The 27,331-nt window shown below is 36.1% G+C and overlaps 1 protein-coding gene across 1 annotated transcript in view; it reads right to left on the reverse strand.

Moving 5' to 3' along the window:
- MALRD1 (MAM and LDL receptor class A domain containing 1) overlaps nucleotides 1-27,331 on the reverse strand; it is a 608,458-nt gene that overhangs the window by 117,496 nt on the left and 463,631 nt on the right. The window contains exon 33 of the mRNA XM_007447298.1: nucleotides 8,185-8,386. Coding sequence (XP_007447360.1) covers nucleotides 8,185-8,386 — 202 coding nt within the window. The remainder of the gene's footprint in view (nucleotides 1-8,184; nucleotides 8,387-27,331) is intronic.

The following is a 27,331-nucleotide window of genomic DNA, read 5'->3' on the forward strand; positions in this document are numbered from 1 at the left end:
GGATATCTACTCTATATCATACACTTATTTCAAATTTATATTTTTATCAATCAACCTAAAGTTAAAGATACTCATACTCACTAAAATTTTCTTTAAAATACAAGATAATGACAATGGAGATTTTTTCAATGGAGAGGAACTGATAATGACAGAAAACAAGCTACACATATCACAAAATACCATGTAAGATATATTACAGGAGAGCTGCAAACTTAAGGCCTTAACAATCTGGAACAGAGTTTGGTTTCCTGCTGGGAATATTAAGGATAAATTCATGAAGAAAGTGGCTTTTGCTCTGCCCTGGAAAGTGAAAAAGGATTTACACAAGAGGAGATAAAGGGCAGGGCATCTCCAGCCTGAGAGCAGTAAGATTAAAGTCAATGAGATGAGAGGACAGAATATGGGACATGACTAGAGAAAGGCAAGAGGTCTTATTTTAAGGGATCATTTCATAACCAGAAGCAGAGAGATAAGACAGGAGCTGCGACAAAGGATAAGAAACATATTCAGTAGGCAATTGAGAGCCTCTAAGCATTTTTCTTCTTTACAACTTGTATGAATTTATGTATTTTGATTAGTCTCAGTTTTATTTCATCTCTCACCACTGGAGTATAGATAGAAAATTTATTGTTTCTGGTCAGCTTTGTAAATTGGTCCAGATGGTTGCAGAATATTCAAGCTCGATTATGATTTTTTAAAAAAGAAGAGGAATGGTCGTCAGCCAGAGGTGGCTGATGTGGAAATTAGAAATGAAAGTGTAACCTACAAGACTCTGAAGTGTAGACATATGATTTAGGATTGGTCAACAGCTCCTTTAATTTTAAGGGAGTGACAAAGGGACGATTAGAGATTACTCATAATGGTGGCAGGAAAGTAGATAGCCCAGCTCTGAAGGAAGTATTCATAGGCAGTGGATTTAGGTAGTTTCAACCTCTGGTTTACTCAGTCTTACTCACTTCCCACTTATTTTTCTGTCTTAGATTCTTAGTTTTACATTTAATTTTGGGAGCAATCCAATATTCTTTCAATAAGCTTATTTTCTGCCTTTAAGTTAGCCTGAGTCAGGTTCTGTTGCTTGCAATAAAAAATTCTTTTTGTTATCGTGGTGAATAAGAAAAATGTAAGGTCTACTTTTCTGGAACTTACACTATAGTAGGGACTAGAAGATTAAGTCGGTAGTTACGGGTGTGTGTGTGTGTGTGTGTGTGTGTGTGTAAATTAGATAAGTCTGTTATGCAGCCATAACAGGGGAAAAAAAGAAGGCAGAATCTCTTGTTTCAAAGTGGATATTGAGAAAAGGATAAAGGCACCAAAAAATTGATGACATCTCTTTATGGTTCATAACCAAGAGGTTTTTGAGGCTTTTAAAAAATATATAAACTCATACAAATGGTACAAATATGCTTATTATGAGATAAGTTTTCATTAGCAAACTCTTCATCCATTATGAGAAGTAAATGTGCTCATTCTTTGCCCGGGACCACAGCCATAGCTTTCACTCCTCTGTCCAGCTGGGAGGAAAGGAGCATCATTAACCCTGAGGCTCCTCCCTCTGACGTGTGTGTATGGCAGCCCGTTGTACTGCTTCACTGAAGCTGACTGTATGCTATTCTTCTCAAATACACCTTCAGTGAGGTCATACTGGCAACCTGAAATTAACCATGCTGGGGTATTTAACCAAGGAAATAGGGAAATGCTACACATCAGGGATTTTTTTCCCCCTTGAGAGCTAGTCTACCAACACACCACTGAATATTTCTTATGAATATTCATTGATGGCTCAATAAGTTACTTCCATATACTTGATGCTGCCTTCAAGTCAAATGAAATCATCTTAGAACTATAGTTTTAGAGCTGAGAGAGTTTCAAATGCACTTTATAATATTTTAAGCTTCCACGTATGCATCATTATCCCAATATGTCCTTAGTTTGTAAATTCCTGGAGAGCTGGCGATAATATTATAGGCACATATGTCCTTCCAATCTAAATCCAGGGCAGCACACAGTAGATTCTCAACTTTGACTAAATGAAGGGCAGACTTACTCAAGTTCACAAATACAGCAAGTAGCAAGAAGTCTTCTGTGTCTTCCTGCAATGACATTTCTGCCATAACCCTAGATCCCTTTGAAGTCCCTCTTCATTCTCTCTGGACTCTCTTCTTTTCTATGTCATTCTTTATGCCTTCCTTCTGCCTTCCTAATCCTGTTTTACAAACCAAGTCCCATATGATCATAAAACGGTAGACCTGAAAGGGACTTAAGAGATTGTCGATATCATTTCCCTGATGACAAAACATGGTCTAAGGAGTTTAAATTAGTTTCTTAAAATTATACAAGTATTTAGTGATACAGTCATGATTTAGACTCATGTCTCCAAAGTTTTAGTATAGTTGTCATCTTTCTATCACTCAATATAGCCACACAGAATCTATTGGATTCTCTGTGTCTCTCTTTGTCTCTGTCTCTGTCTCTCTTACCTCCCAAACAAGGGTTTGAAAATAAGACTGGAGGCAGAGTTCATTGGTGGTAGTGAAAGGAGGTACCATATGTCGATAAATTCAGTTGATGATTTTACTTATTCATCTACTCATTTGACATATTTCTTTATTCATAGGACATGTTTATTGAGTAGCTCCTACTATAACGGGACTCTTCTAGGCATGTAGAATACATCACTGAAGATGATATAAATGATGAAGATGATGAAAACAGACAAGTGTCTCCATCTTTAAATAATTTGCATTCAAGAGAATATACCTGTCCTGGAAATGCTCCAGAGTAATACTTGCTGCTCAAATTCAGAGATGTGAAACAAGAATGAACATCTCTATTCCAGAACGACGTGAGAGCCACTGTCGTTTAACAGTGATAATATAAACAAGGAGAACTTGTGGCTGCTTATTCCCCTTGAATGCCTTATGAATTTCATTATTTGTTTGGCACCTTGCTAGTTGCTCTCATTTCATATTTACCAAGTCAATTTTAAAAAGGATGCCCTAGGATAATATTTCTTTTCTTTGCATTCACTTCCTGAAGGTCATTTTCTTTCAATTTAACAAAAAAATCTAGTTGGAAAGTTTGTTCATAAATTTAATCCCTAAAACTGGAGTTTTCTTAGATTTAAAATCCATAGCAGCATCCCTTGTTATTTACTGTGTATTTAAATAATGGAGCATCAAACTCAGTACATTTCAATTAGGAATGTTAATTAGTAGAAGACAAGATGTTGCAGAATTATTCTTAGGTTATTTTTGCCTGAAATAGTTAATGCTTTACAAAACAGAAGTAAAGTCATGGACGTAGAAAACAAACTTATGGTTACCAGGGGATAAGTGGGGGGAGGGATAAATTGGGAGATTGGGATTGACATATACACACTACTATATAAAAAATAGATAACTAATAAGAACCTGCTGTATAGCACAGGGAACTCTACTCAATACTCTGTAATGACTGATATGGGAAAAGAATCCAAAAAAGAGTGGATATATGTGTATGTATAACTGACTCACTTTGCTGTACACCTGAAACTAACACAACACTGTTAATCAACTACACTCCAATAAAAAATTTTTTAAAAATTAGTTACTGCAACTCTTTTCAGGAAAGGTACATTTCCTAAATCTTGATGATAATCATTTCATGGATAAGAAAAATGGGGTCAAGTGGGTAGTAAGTGTTTTAATGACAATTTGAACCCAGTTCTTGGTTATAAAGTAGACATCAGTGTTCCCTGTTGTATTAGTTTCCTAGGGCTGCCATAACAAAGTACCAAAAACTGGATGGCTTAAAATGATAGACATTTATTCTCTCACAGTTGCATAGGCCAGAAGTCTGAAATTCAAGGTGCTGACAGAGACACACTATCTCTGAAGGCTCTAGGGGAGAACCCAGTCCGTTCCTTTCTCTTAGCTTCTGGTTTTCCTGGCCATCCTTGTCATGCCTTTACTCGGAGATGCATCACTTCAATCTCTGCCTCCTTCATCACATGATGTTCTTCCTGTGTGTCTGTTGCTGTGTCCCTTCTCCTCTCCTTAGAATGACACCAGTCATATTATATTAAGGGCCAACCCTACTCCAGTATGACCTCATCTTAACTCGCATCTTAATTACATCTGCAAAGACCTTACTTCCAAATAAGCTCACATTTTGAGGACCTGGGAAGGCCACGGATTTGGAGGAGGACACTATTCAACCCAGAACACCAAAATAATCTGCTTCCTACCTATTATTCCCTTTCCAGCTGTGTCTACTGGTACTTGCCCCCTTATTAGACTCCTGAAAAAAATTCTGTAGATATGCACCATATCTTCAAGTATGCTACATTTTCTCACTCACTGTTGCTTCAAATACTGTACAATGTCTTGTACAGTTTTAAAGGCAGCAATGTCCTACCAGCCCTGTAAAATGTTTCTTCACCAGGGAGAAAAGTGTGTTCCTTCTTGTTTCAAATTATAGAACAAAAATAGAAAACACCTTCTACCCTGGAAACTCACATGGTTGAAAAACCAGACTCTATGAAAATAAATGCATTTCTCTGCCGACTCAGAATTGCTGGAGATGCTTTATTGCATCAAGGATGTCTCCATTTAGAAAATGTTTCCCTGGGAAACCTGAAGTAATTAAAGGAAGGATAGAGAAGTAATAACGCAGAAACTAAAGATCTGTGGGGTAGGGGAGGGGTCGCCATTACAGGGCGATCTTCTAAATGGAAAGAAAACTACAGGTAACTTATGGTGACAAATGCTGTAGTTCTACATCCCTTCATATTATGGGAGAGTGTATCTTACTGGGGGTGCGTGGGGAGAATGGTCAAAACAACCAAAAAACCTAATATGACGTTGAAGTGAAGTTGAGAGTTTTTCATCGAAACGTAAAAATCTGGATGTCTTATTATAGATTTGGAGAATATCATCTAAGTTAATTTAGCTTTTGCTTAGTTCACTTGAATCGAGACTGAGCTAATTAAGGAAAGATGGAAGCAGCAATTGTTCAATAGTTTTGATGGTAGAGAATGTTTCACATTCTCTGAGAGCTGAATGAAGAAGGACACACAGATGAATACTGGAAACATTTGTCTAATCTCTCTCTTGCTTTGTTCAACGAATATTCGTTGTAGAAGGAAGGCCCTGCACCATCTGAAGTTTAACATTTTTTTACAACTATATTCCACTGGAAAACTGTGTCCCATCCTGGCATTTTCATGCAATAAAAACAGAATATTTGGAGAGAACTTCATTGAAATTTGATCAGTTTTATGTGATAATAATGCTTCCTTTATACAGCATTACTAGGAAATGGAGTTTTCCTTGCTAAGTGCTAACTCTTAAAAGACCATTTTTACCAAACGTTTCGGAGGCATAAATATATAATTGCTATATTTTTCTTTTTAAAAAACCTTTAAAAATTCCGTGTGAGGAGAGTGACACCAGAAAGATGGTAGAATAGGAGGTCCCTAGCTCACATCCCTCCAACCCCAAACAACAAACTGGCAGCCCATCCATGGACAAAAGTGCCTTCGTGGGAGCTTTAGGATCCTGGCAGGAGTTGTGAAACTCTGGTGAAGCCCAAGACCAGGGAGAGCTGCTTTGTGAAGGGAGGCCCATGCTCTGGTGGCAGGTTCACTGAAAGTGGTCCTGGATACAGACCAAAAGTAGCCCCATTTCCCAGTGGAGTCAGCTACAGCCATGCTTGGCCACACTTTACAACCAGCCCAACCTGCCAAGAGGTGGGAGAGGAACCATGCCTGTCTCTGCCCCATTAAGAGGCCGGCTGACCTTGGACTCGACTGAAGATCCTGCAGCAGTCCTATGACCCAGTTCCAGCCCTGCTCTACTGCATTCCAGGAGTTAGTCCTGCCTACACACATTTGTGCCCCTGGAAGCAAGCCCGCTGATGTCAGTCCTGGCTGTGGACCCTGGAGCTGTCCTGTGACTCAGTTCCAACCCTGCTCTGCCACGGTTCAGTTCCTGCTCCCTCAGCAACCAGGAGGAGCCCTGTGTGTACTCCCAGTCACAGGCCTGCTGGCTTCAATCTGACCATGGTCCCTGAGGCGGCCTAGTGACCTGGCTTGAATCCTGCATCATGTGATTCCCAGAGAACAAGAGAGAAAGAGAAAAAGGCAGAAAGTTTACCTAGAGAAATAATGGCCAAAAACATCCTAAATCTTGGAAAGAATATAGAAATCCAGACTCATGAAGCTCAAAAGTGCCCAAACAGGGCTTCCCTGGTGGCGCAGTGGTTGAGAGTCCGCCTGCAGATGCAGGGGACGCGGGTTCGTGCCCCGGTCCGGGAAGATCCCACATGCTGCGGAGTGGCTGGGCCCGTGAGCCATGGCCGCTGAGCCTGCGCATCCGGAGCCTGTGCTCCACAACGGGAGAGGCCACAACAGTGAGAGGCCTGCGTACCGCACAAAAAAAAAAAAAAAAAAAAGTGCCCAAACAGGATCAACTCAAAGAAGTCTACCCAGATACACATTATAATTAAATCATTAAGAGTCAAAGAAAAGAAAGAATTTTGAAAGCAGCAAGAGCAAAGTAACTTGCCACATACAAAAGAACCTCCATGAGGCTATCAGCAGATTTCTCAGGATTTTTCAAGGGATTTTTTCCTGAGACGAATGGTGACAAAAATAATTTGGTTGCAGTTACAGGCACATTTGGAGGAAGGGAAGAGAAAATTAAGGAAGTTCGTTATAAACGGGCTCTATTTTCTGTTCAAAGGATATAAGAACATTGGCAGAGTGAAGAAAGTTCAAGGAAGAGACGAGGATTTGAGGATTGTTGTAGAAAAGTAGTGCCAGGGAATGGTCCTAAACCTGCATCTAGGACTGTTGGGAGTCCAGCTAACGTGATAAGTTGAAATTTTTAGTGGTCCCAATGAGTATGACCAGTAGCAGTTTGGAAAATGCAAATGGCTACGGCTACTGTAAGTCAATTTCAAAGACTGATAAAGCCATTATACGGAACATGAGCTAGATACTTGTATCTATTCTACAGGGATGGTCTGATAAATAAATGTGTTAATACTTGCAAAGTACTTAGCAGAGTTCCTGGAACATAATTAGGACCCAAATTTATGTTAAACTGAAAAGAATAGGACAGAATTCAAAGTGCTTGATTAAGAATGGCATTGAGGTGTTAGATCATTAAATCTGAGACCATTAGGGGAAAAGTATAAAAAGGTTGTTTTATGGAAAAAATCAGGAAACATTGCAAATCTAGAGTTGTATTTTTTCTTATTACTTACGTTGGAAAACAGGTTTAGGAGGAGTAGAAGACATAAATGTAGAAAAGACATAATGATTAGATTATATTTTTCAACCCTAAATTTTCAGAGGGGATGATAAAGTTCAGAATATAACTATGGGAGTTGGTTAATGAGGAAAAATATTTATGAAAGTGACTAGAACTTAAGAGGCCAATGTTTCACACAGTTTGATTCACCTGGAGGTTGAGTTTGCCCAGGATTTAGAATCCAGTGGAAAACCACGAGAAAAAGAACCCAGATGTGTGGCTTTAAAAGAGAAGAAAATTTTGAATAAAGGCTGTAAGAACAGAATTTTGAAAGAGGCATGGAGTAGTCTGAAAGGCAATGACCCTACTCTCTAATGTTGATAACGGGAAGAATTTATAAGAGAACAAATAGCTACTTAAATGGAAGCATCTTAAACATTAGAAATTCAGATTTCAGTTAAGGGGATTTCTAAGAAAAGGAGTTACTTACAAGATTTTTTTTTCTTTATGCAATAGAATAAGAGTTCTAGATTGTAGTGTAGAAACAGAAGGGAAATGGCTCAGGGAAAGGGAAAAGCTAATATGGATGGAAAAGACAGTCTGGAAGATGACAGGTGAACAGATGAATCTTTACCTCATGCAGTTGTTGTGAACCTTTGGAAATAAGGAAAGTAGACAATAAAGCTATACTGATGGAACTAAATTTTCTCCGGGTTTCTTAAAGAATTTTAGTCTAAGCTATTTTGTTGCCTAGAGGATATGAAAATTTCATGATAAAGTTTCATGGGGAGAAAAACTTTACCTCTGACAGTACATACTGTTCTTTCTACAATGTATGAGTAGGACTGGACGTGAAAAGAAATGCAATGCCTCAGAAATTCCCCATTCTTCTATATTCAGATATTTAAAACAATCCTTGCACATCCCATTTTCTGAAGGGATAGCTTACCTCCAAATATGCATTCTGGGGTAAAGGAGATGTCATCAAGGGCAATAAAGATGTTCTCTTTTCCACTCAGGTCAGCTTCAAATGCCACCTTAAATGGACTGTTACTGGAGAGAGGTACATGTCCATACATCCAACCGGTTCTTTTATTGCCAGTCACTGACCACACCAGGATGTTTAGTCCAGATTCCTCAACAGTATACACCTAAAAATGGGGAAGAAAAAGAAACAAACAGAGAAAAATCAACTCTTCATTGTTTGGATGTTAGAGGCATATGGGCATCCAGGTTGTTGATGAAAGAATGGAATCTAGCAATGCGACAGCTCAATAATAATACTTTTAATCGTCCTTGATGTACAATCTGTTCTATAACATAGTGGGCAAGATCCAGCTTATACTCAGGCAAGCTGTGGTTATAAAGTGAGACTATGGATGTTATATTTCCTTTGGTGAGTTAGACCTTTGTTTAGTTTTGACATATCGATTTCCGTGTACCAAATTAGACATGGCCCCAAACTGTAACTATCTCAAGTATCTAAAAAGCTGGCGGAGGTGTACAACTAGAATTTTTCACCACTTAAAAAAACTTCATCCATCTCGACTAAGGTGTGTTACTGTAGAAAATCCTCATAGTAAATGAATATGAGAGTAAATAAGTCATTTCAGGAACCAATCTGTGGAAAATATTTAACATTTTGACAGACAGAAAATCTATCTGAATTAACTAACGTCAATATTCAGGACTTTTTAAAGTATAAGGACTAACAGATTCAAAAGGAAGAGAAATAGAAATAGAGCTTGTTTTGAAACCAACCACCATGACAAGTTCTGATCTTTTTTTAAACAATAAAAACAATTCAGAACAAAACAAAACAGACATTTCCTAGCGCTCTTCAAAAAAATCTATTTAAACAACAAAAAATAAAGTTGAAAAGATACTTTCCTACATTTTTTTGCACCAAAATTTTATGATTACTATTTCCTTAGTTGCTATACATATGTATAATATATACATATATACTATACATATATAATGTACTTTTAAGGTACTTCAGCAATCACTTATACAATCCTTTCTTTTACATGGGAAAAATAAGACTCAGAGTAAAGAATACTCATGGATAGTAATTTTCTTCTATTGCAATATTCTTTTTCTTCAATGACATTTCCCTTTACTGAAAAATCTTACTTCCTCACTTTTTTCTTAGTGTCAAAATTTATCTACAGATAATTTATCCTATAAAAATCTATCCAAAATTTATACTATTAGAAGGAGAGGACAATATCACTCATTCTGTTACACATGATATTATATTGACATTCTAGGAGTCTTACCAAAAACCACTAAATAATTCAGACCAGAAATTAAGCATACTGCCAATGTGCACTACTACAAAAAGTCTAAGGTCAAGTCAGAAATCCAACTCTTAATGGACATTGAACATAATACCAAAAATAAATCAAGATGACAGACTAAAAAAAAAAAAAAGAAAAGAAAAACTTGCCTGAAGCTTGGAAACCTGAAAAGTGAGACTTTAACACCAACATTTTGGAAAAGCAGACAGTTCTTAAGTAAAAATTACCTTTCATATTTGATTTCTTGAAAAATAAAATAAGCTAAGATTCAATATGAGAGGAATTTGGGTCAGTTGACTGTTTCCCGTCTCACACATAAGCAAATACTCACTCCAAAGAGTCTTCAGCTCCAAGATTTAGTGAATACTTAGTTTTCAAATTCATACAAATTTTCCCCATTTTTTAAAAGTTAAAAATAAATATGTATGAAGCTCCTGACTGACCTTGATAACAGGACAACTCTACAAAATCAAACTAAGTTGAGCCCTCCTTTTACATTAATCCTGGATTACATCACAGAGATTTAAAAAGAAATAGCTTTATTTTATAACTCTTTTTCTGGGAAAAACATCTCAGAAAACCAAATTTCATGAAAATATAACACAACCTTTTCTGGTTTTATCCAAAACTCTAGCATACGTGTGTTTTATTTATTAATGTATCATTTTTATTGTTTTAACACTTCATTTTATTCTCTGCTTTCAGTCTTTTTAATCTTCAATTGATCCTACATGCTCTTGACAAATTCCCTTTCCTTCCATTCTCCTTTTACTCTACTTCTCAAAACCCCACCATGACATCTCCTGGCCATCCCTCTCGTACCCTCTCATCATGAGCATTAACTCTCCAATATATGTCAACCTATTTTTATCCCATTATTTCATCCTACTACAGTCCAAATTAATTCTGGTTGAGTTTACTAACTCACTACTAAATTTCAACAAAACTTTTTGACAAGTTCATTAGTTGTTTCAATAGTAATATGTATTTATGGAACCACCAGTGTATTAAATTGAACAACTGCATGTCATGTAAAGTGATTTTTGTAGCCACAATGGCCAATGGAAAAACTAGAAGAATCATTTATGGACTCCTTTTAATGCTGGATTTTATTTACGGCCAATGGAACACCCACTAAAGACTAAAATTATGGTATGTATGTTTTGCCTTTCAACAGAAATAATATTCACTGTCTCCTGAGACATTTTTTGTGTGTATGTATATGATAATGCTCAGCAAAGTGTTTATTTTAAAAAACTTTTAAACAACTATCACTTTTTTTTTTTTTTTTTTTTTTTGGTGGCCATGGCTCATGGGCCCAGCCACTCTGCGGCATGTGGGATCTTCCCAGACCAGGGCACGAACCTGCGTCCCCTGCATTGGCAGGCGGACTCTCAACCACTGTGCCACCAGGGAAGCCCTAAACAACTATCACTTTGAAAAATTAAAGTGGCTAATGTCTTCAAAACTAATTAATTCTAAATTCGTTTGTTTCTAATTTTGTATTTTATTACACAAATTTTACTGAAAAGCAATTCATGTTGCAATAATAACATTATTTGAAATAGTTTTATAAAAATCAACTGCTAGATAAATAATCTGGTTACTTCTATTTTGATATTCTACATTTTGGTTGAACACTCACCATTAACATAATAATTGTTAACATTATATACTGTAAAACAACCATTGTTACCATGATTTTTATTATAAAAGCAAAATGTATTCAAAGAATATATAAAGGTATAATGAAGTTTATATATTGATAGTATAATCAAGTTTATATTATATTCAAAGGTGATATTATAATCCAAGCTTATAATGTAGGGTAGGAAAAACTTAAAGAGAACTTGCTAAATCAAAAACATAGATAGTCAGAATAAAATAATATCATACCATTTAAATACAAATATTATAACATTAACCAGTTAAATTTATGTCAAGGATTTGAGAAAGCAGCTCCTCAGCATTTGTTTAGAATGAACATTCCTCTGGAGGAAAACACTCAGTAACAGGTAATAGAAAATATGGGTGATGATGATTAAATTCCAGAAGAGTATGGCTCTTAGAGACCAGCTTCCTCAATAACATCCATGTATCTAGGTTGTCCAGATAAAGAATTAAAAGAACTCGACCAGTAGCTTTTCGTAAAGTTCCTCTCCTGCAACTAGTCAGTCTCCAGGTTCCTGAAACATTGAAGGCAGGTCCCAGTGCTGATTTAGAGACTCTGAATGGACACTTTTGGATAACGGAAACATTTATCCATTTCATCACATACTTAGCTCATTAAAGTTAGGGTGTAAAATGCATCAGTGAGAGGAAACCTTGGCTTTACTTGGCCCTCAGTTACTCTCAGCTGTTCTGCTAGGTGTCTGCTCTTTAATCACTACTGATAGGGCAAAGCAATGAACTGAACTGTGCTTAATCCTTAGCAGTGCACAATTTCTCATGGTTTCATTTGAAAACACTCAAATTTTATATGAGAGGAAAGAAAATAATCAAAAGTAATGAAAAGGGAAATTTCCCTCAAAAGGGAGGTTATAGGCTTTACATTCATTTAATAAAGGATAGAAATAACAATAATATTGCCCATATTAATAAAATTTAGAACATTCACCTATGTTATGTTATATGAACACTACCACATGTGTAGATGTAGGGTAAGACTATTAACTTCCCTTTACAGATCTGGGGTTAGAAATGTAGAGAGAGGTTAAACAATTCATTACATGTGTATAGCACAGACCTCTAGTCTCCAGGACAGCAATGTAAGGAGCTTGAAATTGTTACTCTAGTCCTCACGACAAGAGAAAAGCTGAATAAACTGAAAATCAACAACTCTTCTTAAATTCTTCAGTGAATTGAGGTCACAGAGCAATCATAACTGCTGCCTCCAAAACTGGAGAGATGCTGAGAATCACAACTTACTAAAACTGGCAGATGCTGAGAATCACAAGTTGCTAAAGCAGAAACCAAGGGACAGAAACCCCTGTGGGGACCAGTAATGAGGTCGAAAAGCCTAAACTGTAGTTGATGAATTGCTGGAGACTCACTGTGGACAAGTTTGAAAGTTAAAAAATCTTGGGTGGCAGGGGGCAGTGGGGAGGATCTCCAAACTTTTGTGAGTTAGACCTCCAGGAGTCCTATCAGGTCCTCACAGGGAAAAATCACAGAAAAATTTCCCTCAAGTTTTTGGCAGGGGGAGGGGAAAATATACCCAGAAATATACCTAGAACATTCTGTTCTTCTCAGCAAGGCCTACCCGCAAGACAAATTATTTTAAAAGAGCTTAACTGACTAGGTTCATCAGAGCCTAACCGAATTGGGGAAAAGAAAATACCCAACTCCAGCCCCTGGTAGTTTTCCATGCAGGAGGAAATTACCAATTCAGCTCCTTGTAGTCTTCCTGTATTACCTAAGGATTGAAAAAAGTAAAACTCTGAGGGGAAATTATAAAGAATAAAACCCAGGGGTAGTAAAGGACTCACTAAAAGACTGAGACCTAATCATAGCCCTACAGAGAGTTTTCTCTCACCCCACAACTTACCAACGTATACGTAGGGCTTCTATGTAATAATACGGGGATTCAACTTAAAGAACAGTACATTGTAGACCTTATTTAGGAAGAAATCTCTCTGGAAACCCAAAGGCAGCAGAGGAGACAAAAACAAGGACAAAAGGGAAAATTAGAGCCCTGATCCTACAGCTAGAGCAAACAGCAAACACAGCTTAACCTCTAGCCAGATGAACATAAAACCTCATACTAAAGGCCTAATTTTTACCCAGTATATCATGTCAGGCTGTCAAGGCACAGACTAAGCATCAGAACCAGATTTAGGCATGGTGGAGATGTTGAAATTATCAGACAGGAAATTTAATACAAGTGTGATTAATAAGCTAAGGGCTCTAATGGAAAAAGTGGACAACATAGAAGAACAGATGGACAATGTAAGCAGAGAACTGGAAACTAAGAAAGAATCAAAAGGAAATGCTAGAAATTAAAAAAAAAAACACTCTAACAGAAATGAAGCATGCTTCTGATGGGCTCATCAACAGACTGGACACAGCAGAGGGAAGAATCAGTGAGCTTGAAAATACGTCAATAGACAATTCCAAATCTGAAATGCAAAAAACAAACAAACAAAAGAATGGAACAGACTATCCAAGAATTGTGGAATGGTTATAAAAGGTATAACATGCATAATGTGAATACCAGTAGGAGAAGAAAGAAAGAACAGAAAAAATATTTAAAGTGATAATAAATGATATTTTCCCAAACTTAATGATAGACAACAAACCATGGATCCTGGAAGATCTGAGAACATCAACACGATAAATACCAGCACTAGAATTTATCTACACTGAGGCACATGATATTCAAACTTCAGATAATCAAAGGTTAGAGAGAATCTATCTAATGAAAGAAGCCAGAGGGAGAAAACAACTTATAGAGCAGCAAGGATAAGAATTACATCAGACTTCTCTTCAGAAAACATGCCAACAAGAAGACAGTGAAACAAAATATTTAGAGTGACAAAAGAAAAACTCCAACCTGGAATTCCATATCCAGTGAAATTATCCTTCAAAATAAAGGAGAAAGAAAGATTTTCTCAGACAAATAAAAATTGAGGAAATTTTTTGCTAGTAGATCTGTCTTGCAAGTAAAGTTAAAAGAAGTTCCTTAGAGAAAAGGAAAATGGTACGGTCAGAAAATCAGATTACACACAAAAAAAGAAGAGTGTTAAGGAAGGAATAAATAAAGGTAAATAAAATATTTTACTTTTCTTATTATTAATTGATGTAACAGATAATAGTTTAGTCAAAATAATAATAACAAAAATGTATTCAGTTATTTTAGCTTTTGGGCAAGTGAAATGTATGGCAGCATATTCTAAGAGAAGGGAGGGAGGAATTGAGAATACTGGGTACTTGCACTACTCATGAAGTGGTATAGTGTTATTTGAAAGTGGACTTGGATTATTAGTAAATGCATGTTGCAAACTCATGGGCAAAAAATAAAAAGGGTTTAAAAAGAAGACATGCTAAGAGAAGAGACAAAAGGACTCAAAAAATGCTCATTTAAAACAAAGGAAGAAAAAAAGAGTATAAGACACATGCACACAAAAAGAACAAAGTTAACAAATGTAAAACAGTAACAGATATGCTAGGTATTGACTCAACTATCAATAATCACTTTAAATGTCTGTTTTCTAAATATACCAATTAAAAGACAGAGATTGTCAGAGTAGATTAAAAAACAAGACTCAACTATGTATTATCTATAAGAAACTTAAGTTAAATATAAAGATACTGGTAGATTAGAAGTAATGGGATGGAGACAGATATACCATGTTAATACTAATGAACAGAAAGCTGGAAAAGCTATATTAATTTTGGGCAAAACAGACTTCGGAGAAAGAAAACTATTATGGATGAAGAGGGCATTACACAATGAGAAAATGATCAATTCTCTAAGAAGACAACAATCCCGAATGTGTATGCACCCAACAACAGAACATCAAATACTTGAGACAGTACAGCTCGGAAAGTGGTACAACTGCAAGGAGAAGTAGATGAATCCACTCTTACAGTTGAAGACTTCAACATCCCTCTATAAGTAACTGACAGAGCGGGAGGCATTAAATCAGTAAGGGCATAGTTGAACTGAATAACATCAATCAACTGGATCTAATTCATTGGTAGACTATGTCATCCAGAAACAGCAGAATACACATTCTTCTCAGACTCACAGGAAACACTCACCAAGATTGAAGACATCTGGGTCATAAAACACACTACAGCAAATTTAAAAGAATAGAATCATACAATGTATCCTTTCAGATCACAGTGGAGTTTAACTAGAAATAAGTAACAGGAAAATAGCTGAAGAAAAAGGCCAAATACTTTTGAGATTATACAACACGCTTCTCAATAAAACATGAGTTAAAGAAGGAGTCACAAGGAAAACTAAAAGTATTTCAAACCAAATGAAAATGGAAATATAATTAATCAAAGTTTGTGGGATAGTGAAGCCATGTTTACAGGGAAATTTCACAGAATTAAATTCATAAAGTAGAAAGTAAGAAAGATCTAAAATCAGTAATTTAAACTGGTCCTTGGAAGGGAACAATAAAACTGATAAACTCCTAGCTAGGTTACCTAAGGAGAAAAAGAGAGAAGATACAAATATAAATATCCGAAATGAAAGAGTAGCCATCATCATTGATCCCCTGAAAGAATAATAAAGGGTTATTAATTATTAACAACTCCATGCCCACAAATTTGATAATCTAGATGAAATTGATCAATTCCTTGAAAAGCACATCTATGAAAACTCACACAAGAAAAACAGATAATGTGAATAGGCCTTTACCTATTAATGAAATTGAATCAGTCATTAATAAACATTCCAAAAGAGAAAGCAATAAGCCCAGATGGGTTTGATGGTGAATTCTACCAAAATTTTAAGGAAGAAATGGTATCAACTCTACAGTTGTATCCAGAAAATAGAAGCAGAGGAAACATTTCCAATTCATTCTATGAGACCAGCTTTACCCTAATACCAAAATCAGACAAAGAGACTACTAGAAAGGAAAACTATAGGCCAATATCTTCCATGAACATAAATGCAAAAATCCTCTACAAAATATTAGCAAAATGAATCCAACAATGTACAAATGAATTATACACAACCATGAGGTAGAATTTATTTCAGGTATGTTAAGTTGGTAAACATTAGAAAATCGATTAATGTAATCTATCGTATCAGCAAGCTAAAGAAGAAAAAACACATAATTTTATCAATAGATGCAGAGAAATCATATGACAAATTTTAACATCCATTCATGCTAACAACTCTTAAGAAGCTAGGAATAGAGGGGAACTTCCTCAACTTGTAAAGAACATCCTACAAAGAACCTATAGCTAATCTCATTCTTATTTTTATGTCACCAGTTTTTATTTTTATTTTTTAATGAAGAACATAGATGTTTTATGTTCTGAGTCCTGTTTTTCATTGTCATCACACATTCATTTACCATTTCATTCATTCAGTTAATAAATATTTGTTGAGTTTTGGCTAAGTACCAGGCATTGTTTCACATACAGCAGAAAAATCTTAGCTCAGTCTTACAGTCTTACCATAGTGGTTAATTTGTGCTATCCAACTTAGATACTTATAAGCTTCTTTTTCAATATATTTAAAGTTAAATATATTTTTTTCAATATGTGTCTGAAACTGGAGTTCTTTAAATCACTTTTGCCTGTATATGGTGAGAAACTGGAGACTTTCCTGTTCAGGTCAGGAACAAAGAAGGATGTCTGCTTTCACTGCTTCTATTAAACATTGTACTGGAAAACCGACATAATGCAATAAGAGAAGAAAAGGAAATAAGAGGTATACTGATTATAAAGAAAGAAAAATGCCTTTGTTTGCAAGTGACATGACTGTCTATGTAGAAAATTTCAAAGATGCAACAACAATGAAACAACTCCTGAAACTAATAAGCAATTATAGCAAGGTTGTAGGATACAAGGTTAATGTACAAAAGTCAATTATTTTCTTATATTCCAGCAATGAACAGTTGGATTTGAAATTAAAAACATAATACCATTTATATTAGCCCTGAAAAAAGAAATATAAATGTAAAAATGTAACAATAAAGTACATGGTCTATATGAAGAACACTACAAAACTGATGAAAAAACTATCTAAGTAAATGGATGATATTCCATGAGGAAGACTCAACATTGTCCAGATGTAAGTTCTTCCCTACTTGGTGTATAGATTGAATTCAATCCCAGCCAAAATCTCAGCAAGTTATTTCAGGGCTATTGACAAATTCATTCTAAAGTTTATAAGGAAAGTCAAAATACTTAGAATAGCCAGCACAATATTGAAGGAGAACAAAGTCAGAGGACTGACACTACCTGACTACAAGACTTTCTATAGAGGTACATTAATTAAGACAGTGTGGTACTGGTGAAAGAATAGACAAATTGATCAAGGGAACTGACTATAGAGCCCAAAACAGACCCACATAAATATGGTCAACTGATCTTTGGCAAAGGAACAAAGGCAATTCAATGAGGAAGGTTAGTGTTTTCAACAAATGGTATTAGAACAACTAGATCCACGTGCAAAAAAGTGAATCTAGATTCAGAGTGTCCATGTTTCACCAAAATTAACTCGAAATGGTTCACAGACCTAGATGTCAACTGCAAACTATAAAACATCTAGAAGATCACATAAAAGAAACTATAGGTGATCTTGAGTTTTGCAATGACTTTTTAGATAGAAAACCAAAATCATGAACCGTGAGTGAAAATTTGGTAATTGGACCTCAATGAAATTAAAAGCTTCTGCTCTGTGAAAGACACTGTTATGGGTATGAAAAGATGACCCAGAGACTGGAGAAAATATCTTAAAACACATATCTGATAAAGGACTATTACAAAATATACAAAGTACTTTTAAAACTCAAAAATAACAAACAACCCAATTTAAAAATACACAAAATGTCCAACAGATACCTCACTAAAGAAGCAATACAAGTGGCAAATAGGCATAGGATAAAATGTTCAACATCATACGTCATCAGAGAAATACAAATTAAAACAATTATAACACATATTAGAATGGCTAAAATCCAAATCACTGAAAATACCAAATTTTCTCAAGGAGCAACTGGAACTCTTTTTCATTGATGGTGGAAATGCAAACTGGTACAGCCACTCTAGAACACAGTTTGGCAGTTTCTCACAAAACTACACACATCCTTACCACATGATCCAGCAATTGCAGTCCTTGATATTTACCCAAAGGATTTGAAAACTTATATCCACACAAAAACCTCCATATTAATGTGTATCGCAGCTTTATTTATAATTGTCAAAACTTGGAAGCACCAACAGGGTTTTCAACAGATGAACAGTTAAACTTTGGTACATCCATACACTGGAATCTTATTCAGTGATAAAAAGAGAAGTGAGCTATCAAGCCACAAAAAAAAAAAAAAAAAAAAAAAAAAAAAAAAAAAAAAAAAAAAAAAAAAAAACATGGATAAACGCATATCTCTAAGTGAAAGAAGCCAATCTAAAAGGGCTACAGACTGTATGATTTTAACTATATGAATTTCTGGAAAATATAAAACTGTGGACACAGTAAAAAATGATCAATGGTTACCAGAAGTGTGGGAGAGGTAGGGATGAATAGACTGAGCACAGGGGAATTTTAGGGCAGTGAAACTATTCTGTACGAAACTGTGGATACACATCATTATACATTTGTGAAAACCCATGGAATGTACAGCATGAAGAGTGACCCTTAATGTAAACTATGGACTTTAGTTAATAATAAAGAGCTAATATTGGCTCATCGACTGTAACAAATATACTAGAGTAATGCAAGATGTTAATAATAGCGAAAACTTGGAGGTGGGAGTAATGAGAGTGGGTACTGTATATAGGAACCATCTGGGCATTCTGCTCAATTTTTCTGTAAACCTAAAACTGCTAAAAGAAATAAAGTCTATGAATCTAAAGAATATTTTTAAAAACCCAAAATATACACAGTAGAGAATGACAGAGCTAGTGTGGAATTTTCCTGATTTGCTTTGATTCACTCAATTGCCTATTCTGTTGGAAAAAAACAATTGCCTCATCCATTTCAATGCCAATTAAAGCAATTATTCAAATGGTCACTTGGTCTTCTAAACACATTTACTCACCCTCTCTTTCCTCCCTACCCTCTTTCCATCACACTTTCTATTTCCTAGTTTGGACATTTAAAAAAGTCAAGTGGCACATCACCTCTAAGCTTGCCAATGTCAGCTCCTTTTCCCAACTCCCTCTTTAAGACCAAGCTCCTTTGCCTGATCAGAGGCAAGAATTATCAAAGTACCAGGTATATTAAGCTATCAAAGGAGGCACTTAAGAACTCAGTAATAGCAACTTTCTAGAACTGGGTCTCACAACAAAGGTAATAAAAATGTCCTTCCAATGGTATAAAAGTTTTTTCAAGACCTCTCCCCATTCCCCTTCCTCTGTGTCTTCTTACTCTCTCCTCCCTCCCTGTGCTCTAGCCACAAGACTCCCTTGCCCATCTCCCTAAACCCCACGAACACTCCTGACTTGGCTCTTTGTACTGCTTTTTTCTCTCTGCCTGTTCTCCCACTCCGGGCCCTGTATCTGCATGGCTCACAGCCTCACCTCCTTCAAGCGTTTGCTCTAAGCTTACACCCTTAAAGCGGCTCACTCTGCCCATACCCAGCCCGAGCAATCCTCTTACACTGCTTTACTGTGTCACAGAGTCTTGAAAAAGACTACTCAGCTTACTCACTGATCTCATTTCCTGCTGTTTAATGGCAGTTTCCCCATTATGACATAAATTCTACGGGAGCAGGGAGTTGTCTGTTTTGTTTATTTATGTATGCCTTGAACACTGCCAGGTACATAACAGGGGATCAGTAAACATTTGCTAAAGAATGAAAGAATGAAAAAGCTAAAGATTTAAGAACTTTGGAGTTGGACAGGATCTTGGAGATCGTCTAGTCAAAAACTTTACAGGGACTAGAGACCAAGTAACTCGCTGACCAGTGGTGGAAGCAGAAGGAGCATTCTCATTGTTTCTCACTGCACAAGTTCCACCTTGGCAAATTCATCATTTTATCTGATAAAGAAAACGTACCTACTTATAAAAATCAGGATTAGTCAGGTACTGCCGTGAGAGCTAGCAATACCCTAATCACTATTTCTTACAAATAGCTCCTTGTTCGCACTAAAACATCACCACAATTTTCTTTCTGGGTTAGGCGGTCAGTGAGTTATAAATAAGCTATGGTGTCTTAAAATTTAAAAATACACCATAGGTAAGTAGGAGAATGGATGATTTAAAAAAAAAACAAAAACACCTTAGAACAATCAGAATTTGGACTGCAGAACAATCTACATTTCAGCTCTGTCCCTAAAGGCTGAGGAAACAGATCACTCTTTTATTCTTTGCCTTTATCACTGGAGATGGGAAAAAGGGAATCCAGTTTGTTCTGTAACATCTCAGAGCAAATTAAATGAGTTCACTGACATGAAAACCCCGTTCAAACTATAAAGGACCAGCCAAATTGGCTGGTGAATATTTGTGGTAAAAGGAGGAATTTCTGGTCCCTCTATCATATTTAAAAAGCCTATAACTTTCCTTCAGGGTTTTACCTCCCTATAAATAAGAAGGCTGAACAGTGTTATGGTCAGGGGCTAGGACCCAGATTCTAATCCTGGCTCTGCCAATACTAACTGGATGTCTTAGGCTAAATTATGTAATCTCTCCAAGCTTTGATTTCTCTTTTGTTAAATGGAAGAAATATTGATATCTTCCTGATATGTCTGTTACTAGGTTTAAATTAAACTAATGTATATAAAGTAAGTATCAAGACTAAATACATTTCCTTTTTATTATTATTCAAGAGCTTGCTATTACATATCATATATCATCCATTCAGAAAAAAAAGAGTTAATATAGTAGGATGAGTCATGTTAATAAGAAAGTTAACTAGGCAATTTCACCATAACGAGCTGACACATTCATGGGATTTAAAAAAAATGATTTCAGGGCACAATTTCAGATTTTTCAGATTTTTTACAAATGCATCACTAGGGTGCTTGTAAATAAGGGGAATGAAAACCAGAGTGCTTTAGAAACTCTGTAAGTTTCTAGTCATTAGCAACTTAGAAAGCTGGGTCTAGGACGTAGGTTTCCAGTCGATTGCGTTTCCTGAACATCACTTGTTTGCAAAAAAACATCACTGGCTGTATCAGAGGAAGAAGAGCTGAGAAAAATTACAGCTACTATGCACGTGGAAACTGAAGTGGCTGACCTGTATTTAGCTCTACATTAACTTCACATTCTTTGAAAGAGACAGACTATTTAGGAGTAATCAGAAATAAAGCACCAACCAAATGTTTCTCAATAGTAGAATGACCTGTGTAGCATTGTTAGCCTGATACCTCCATGTTTTTTCTCCCAACTAATCACTGTACAGACTACCTTCAAAATGCCTTCAAAATATCTTCTCTCAAAATGAAGGAAATTTTAGACTATAAAAGAGCAAACAGAAAACAAAAAAAAGGGAGTTTACTATTTTTAGTGTATTCTGCAAAACTGTCAATATTTGGAAAAATGGCTCCTGGTTCTGATGGCTAACTGAAAACATATGTTTACTTATACACCTCAAGATCGTTCCACTGCAAAGACAGGAAAAAATACTGAAAGAAATCCACAGAAGCACCGGAAAATTAGGAGCACATCTACCAACATACAAAAATAGTAAGGACTTTCTGGAAGTTTTAAACCAAATGGAAACTGTTGGTTGAAATTACATAAACAAAACTGAGGAACTTGCAAACATCTACAGGTGAAAAAAAGACCAAAAAAAAGTGACTGTTCCCAGTGGAGTTCTGGAATAACTCTAAGAGGTGGACAGCATAGAGAAGAAGCTATGCATGTGTCACTAGTTCATAATTAATCTAAGAGCTCCATAAAAAGCCAGATCAGTCCATATGTTAGGAGTTACTGATGCAGGCATTCATACGTAGGACACACAGGTGGATAAATACTGCTGGCGTGGGAGATCTGACATGGGAGTTTTCATGAAAGGGCACTGAGACCAAAGAAGTGAGGTGGTGGCCTTGTGACTGCCACAAAGTACTTGTATCTCCCTCAACAAATAAACAAGCCAGCAGTACATCAGAAATGTAAGTCCACTAGAAAATGCATATCCTTCTTTACACCAGAGCAATAAAACTGGAGATCTTGAATTAGAATGCATATTCACTGCTAGGAAAAGAAAATTTCTTACTTGGTCTGATGCAATAAAATACACATGGTAATATTATCCAATCTAGACTCATCCACATATAGGAACAGAAAACCAATAGTAAGTAACCTGACAGTTGAGGAAAATTCTGAAAGACAGGAATTAAATTGAGACCAGTACTGAACACCATGAGAACAACTGCTAATAGGATAAATGGGGAAATATATAAAGAAATGTAATTAATTCCCTTGAGAGATTCAAGTGTCCATCATATCTATAAAATAGAACAAACTAATATGAAAAAGAAGCATACAGAGTTCTTGGAAATTAACGAAATGATTGCTGAAGTAAAGCCCCCAGAGATGAACTGCATAGCAGAATCGATACAGATTAAATTTCACAAAGTGAACTGGAAAACTGAACCAAGTGATCCTCCCAAGACCACAGTGTCAGAGGACCAAGAGATGAAAATTTTGAGAATATATGGTAGGGGATAGCAAGGATAGATCCAGAAGTTTCCACATCAGTCTAATAGATGTCTTTAGAAGGAAATAATTAAATAAATTACAGATGAAAGCCTCCCGGAGGTAAAAAATGATGAGAGCCCATCAAATTCCCAGGAGAATTCATCAGCTCCAAGGATTAAAAGAATACTTTACCCGCTTCCTGCGAGAAAAGTAGGACATGTGAAAATCCTGGAGGAGAAATAATCAGTCAGACAGCTGTCTTCTACATGGCAGACAGACACTGGACATTAGAATACAATGCAGGAGTGCCTTCAATTACTTAAGGAAAAATAATTTTGAACCTAAAAGTTCATACCCAAACTATCTTCCCAGTATGGATCCATGATATGTTTCTTTCACCCGATCAGGAACTCAAAAAGCTTACCAGCCATGCACTGTTTCTGAAATACCTATGAATAAAACATGCTATGGGCTGCACGTGACCCTCCAAAGTTCATATGCTGAATCCTAAACCCCAGTACTTTAAAATGTGACTGTATTTAGAGATAGAGCTTTTAAAGAGGTAATTAAATTAAAAGGAGGCCCTTAAGGTGAACCCTAATCCAATCTTGCTGGTGTCCTCATAAGAAGAGGAAATTTCTACATTGGAGGAGATATTAAAAATGCACCCATGTAGAGGAAAGACCAGGACATGGTGAGAAAGCAAACATTTGCAAACAAAGGAAAGAGGACTCAGAAGAAATCAAAACTGCCGACTCCTTGATCTTGGACCACCAGCTTCCAGAACTGTGAGAAAATAAATGTCTCCTGTTAAGCTGCCCAGTGATATTTTGATATGGCAGCCCTGAGCAAACTGATATACATATCAAACAAAAAGAATCCAATATAGCGGACTGCAGAGGAATTAATAAAGAGTAGTGAGCAAAGGTAACTGTAAAACATATAGTCTTACTTGATAATTATATACCAGTGAGGTCTAAGGCATTTTAAAGAATACGATTGCCAGGAGAGTAGATGAATTATTTACACCATGAATCTAATGTTCCAACAAATTTTAGTAAGTCATAGAGCTGTTTGGGAGGATGAGCCAGGTCAGTAAAATTTTGCCAGAGGTCTTCTTTAATTTGAGGGGTGGATAGGTTAGAAGTATGCAATTAATTTTCAATAAAAATGGATAAATATTTTGAATAGATTTACTAAAAATTAAACGTCCACTTTAGAAAAAAGATACAGCAATTAAAACTTACAAACACTGGGAATAAGGAGGAATAAAGGAAATACAATCACTCTAATTAAAGGCAGAGGTAAAGGGGAAAATAATGAAACAAGAAAAAGACTAATAGAAAACACACACGAAAAACGTTTTGTACATACGTGAAAGGACTGAATTGATTTATTAAAAAAAAACAGAAGCTCAGATTACGGAAAAAATAATCCAGCCATATGCTGTTTATAACTGACATAACTAAAGTCAAGAGTCATGGAATTGTTAAAAATAAAGGGATGAGTAAGATGTTAAAGCATTTATTTTTATTTTTTAATTTTTTTTAACATCTTTATTGGAGTATAATTGCTTCACAATGGTGTGCTAGTTTCTGCTTTATAACAAAGTGAAGCAGCTATATGTATACATGTAACCCCATATCTCTTCCCTCCTGCATCTTCCTCCCTCCCACCCTCCCTATCCCACCCCTCTAGGTGGTCACAAAGCACCGAGCTGATCTCCCTGTGCTGTGCGGCTACTCCCCACTAGCTAGCTATTTTACATTTGGTAGTGTATATATGTCCAGGGCATGTATTTTTTAAATGGTAAGAATGTCCATATTATTAACAGACAAAATAAGATTTCAGGAAAATATAAAGGAGGTACTTAATATTGATAAAAGTTATAATTCCTTGAGCACCTATAACTGTCTTGAATCTTCATGCATTCAACCACATGGCTTTGAAATATAAGGGCTGAGACCAATAAGAACAGAAAGACAAACTGAGACTTTATACTGGAGGAACTTAAAATATCTTTTTTCCCTAAATTGACAAATTAAGTAGATAACAGTGAGTAAGGATGTACAGGATTATGATTTAATTTATCTCTGTGTTTCTATCATCTCTCTGTGCATCTCTCTTTGCATCCAATGAAGAAACAATCATTCTTTCATACATCTGTAGAAAGTTTACAAATGCATATATGAACTTAACATATTATGAAAGCATGTCAAATCGACAGGGGGAGGACGCAGTACTGAATCAGTGATGTTGGAAGAACAAGCTTCCTATCTGGAAAGAAAACCATGAATTTCTAACTTCTCACCATAAATATGCAAAATCAATTATAACTGGATGAATCAGTTAAATCTAAAAAATCAACATTATGAGATAACTTTAAAAAATGAGAATATTTGATTTTATGACAGGAAAGGGCTTCTTAAGCAAAGTATTAAGGCCAAAATCTATAAAGAAAATAGAGACTGACAGATTTCACAAAATAAAAATGTAAAAGAAAAGTTGCTTTAACTATGAATCTGTTAAATGGTTCTTTTGTTTGTTTTTGTTTTTTTTTTAAGAAGCAATATTCAGCTTGGGACCCAGACTTCTACGCGAAGCTGACTTTTGGTTCTTTCTCAAGGTGACTTTGCACCTAGCCTGCTTGTATGCAGGGGTAAGAAATACCTTCTTTTGCAAATTCCCATGTCTCTGTCCTAAAACGGTGACTTGGTTTTAATTTTTAGCAGCATAACTTTTCAACTTGAGGTCACTTTTCTTTTCCTGCTTTTATTAGACTTTCTCTAAAGGGAAAGTCTAATTTGAATTTGAAGGTCATATTCGATTAGCTCCTTCTGAGTGTCACCCTTTGCATCTCATGTAGTGCCATCCCAGCCTGATCATTTATACTTTAATAGAAACTTGCAGCAGCATTTTTTACCATCCTGAGGTTGATATTTCTATCATCTACAATAAAAGATACACAGCACATGTCAGCATCGTTTCCTCTACCTGTCCTATCCAAGTATCTTTGCTGTCAAGGTCTGTGTGCCCACCTTTGCTAAGTTGTTAACATAAGCTCATGATTCTCACTATGCGATGGATGATATATGTTGTGTTTGACGCACTCTCCTCAGTGTCCCTCATCACATGGTCCTGAGGGTCATGCAAACTGCTTGACAAAATGCCTGACACATCAGATACAACCTTCCCTTTCTTCTCTTCTATTCAATAAGACCTGTCAGATTAAATACAGCACACTGATATAATATAGGGAGAATCTTGAATCTATACTCAAAGAAGGGAGGAAATCACTAAAAAGTACTTGGGTTCATTTTAACTACTGTTCTTGCATTTTACCTGTGTCACATCTTACAAACGACTGCAACACAGCAGTGTGTGTGCCATGTTGAGAATTACTGCCTTAGTACATTACTAGCTATGTTTATGCTAAATTAGTATGAAATGCTCAAATGTAGGGTATAATCTCGAGCTTCGACAAGTCTGTTTAGAGGGCAGAAATGTGCTAAGTGTGCTCAGTGACTCCTACACACACTTCCAACCTTTTATGCCTGGGGATATCTGCATATATTATTGTTTCTGCTTTTAAACACTATCTAATGTTGTTCTCAAAAGCTGCCTTTGATAAGCAGTGTACCACCACCTGTGGAAATAATGCCCATGAGGTTTAGCATGTGACAGGAATGAGAGAGAACTGGTTAGTCTGGGACAGTTAAAATGCATATAAAAAAGGAATAAAATTATTGACCGAATACTGACAGTGCCTCTCAACAACTTTCACAATAACATAACATCATAAAAAATGCATTGTTAAATTAAGCAATAATAATAAAAGGATTAAACAAAAAAATCTGATATGTAAATTGTCTTAAGCATATGCCGTACAAACTAGTACCTATTTAATTTTGTATATATATTTCTATATGAATACAAGTACATATTCAACTTTTTAAAATGTATTTTTTCCTTTTTGAAACTTAACATTTTCCTCCTTTCTCTCTTTTTTTTTTTTTTTTTTTTTTTTTTTGCAGTACGCGGGCCTCTCACTGCTGTGGCCTCTCCCGTTGCGGAGCACAGGCTCCGGACGCGCAGGCTCAGCGGCCATGGCTCACGGGCCCAGCCGCTCCACAGCATGTGGGATCTTCCCGGACCGGGGCATGGACCCGTGTACCCTGCATCGGCAGGTGGACTCTCAACCACTGTGCCACCAGGGAAGCCCCCCCTTTCTCTTTTTATTCAACATATCACTGGAAGAATCTCTAGAGCACTAGTGATAATTAAGAAATGGGCCAGGTCCTCATCTATGTGGTAACAACATCTCATGGTAATAACCAGAACCTTTGGGGCAAGTCATTAACACAGGTTACCATTTTGTAAATTATTACTTCATTGCACTAAGTGGTAACCCAGTGCCCTGATTAAATGAATGTAAATCTAAAATGCATTTCCTTTGTTAACTAGGAACTGTTCATACACAATATTTCATTGATTCATTATTTAATTATTTCTGATTATAT

Source organism: Lipotes vexillifer, unplaced genomic scaffold (genome assembly GCF_000442215.2).
Source record: "Lipotes vexillifer unplaced genomic scaffold, Lipotes_vexillifer_v1.1 scaffold297, whole genome shotgun sequence".
In the NCBI taxonomy this organism is placed as follows: domain Eukaryota; kingdom Metazoa; phylum Chordata; class Mammalia; order Artiodactyla; family Lipotidae; genus Lipotes; species Lipotes vexillifer.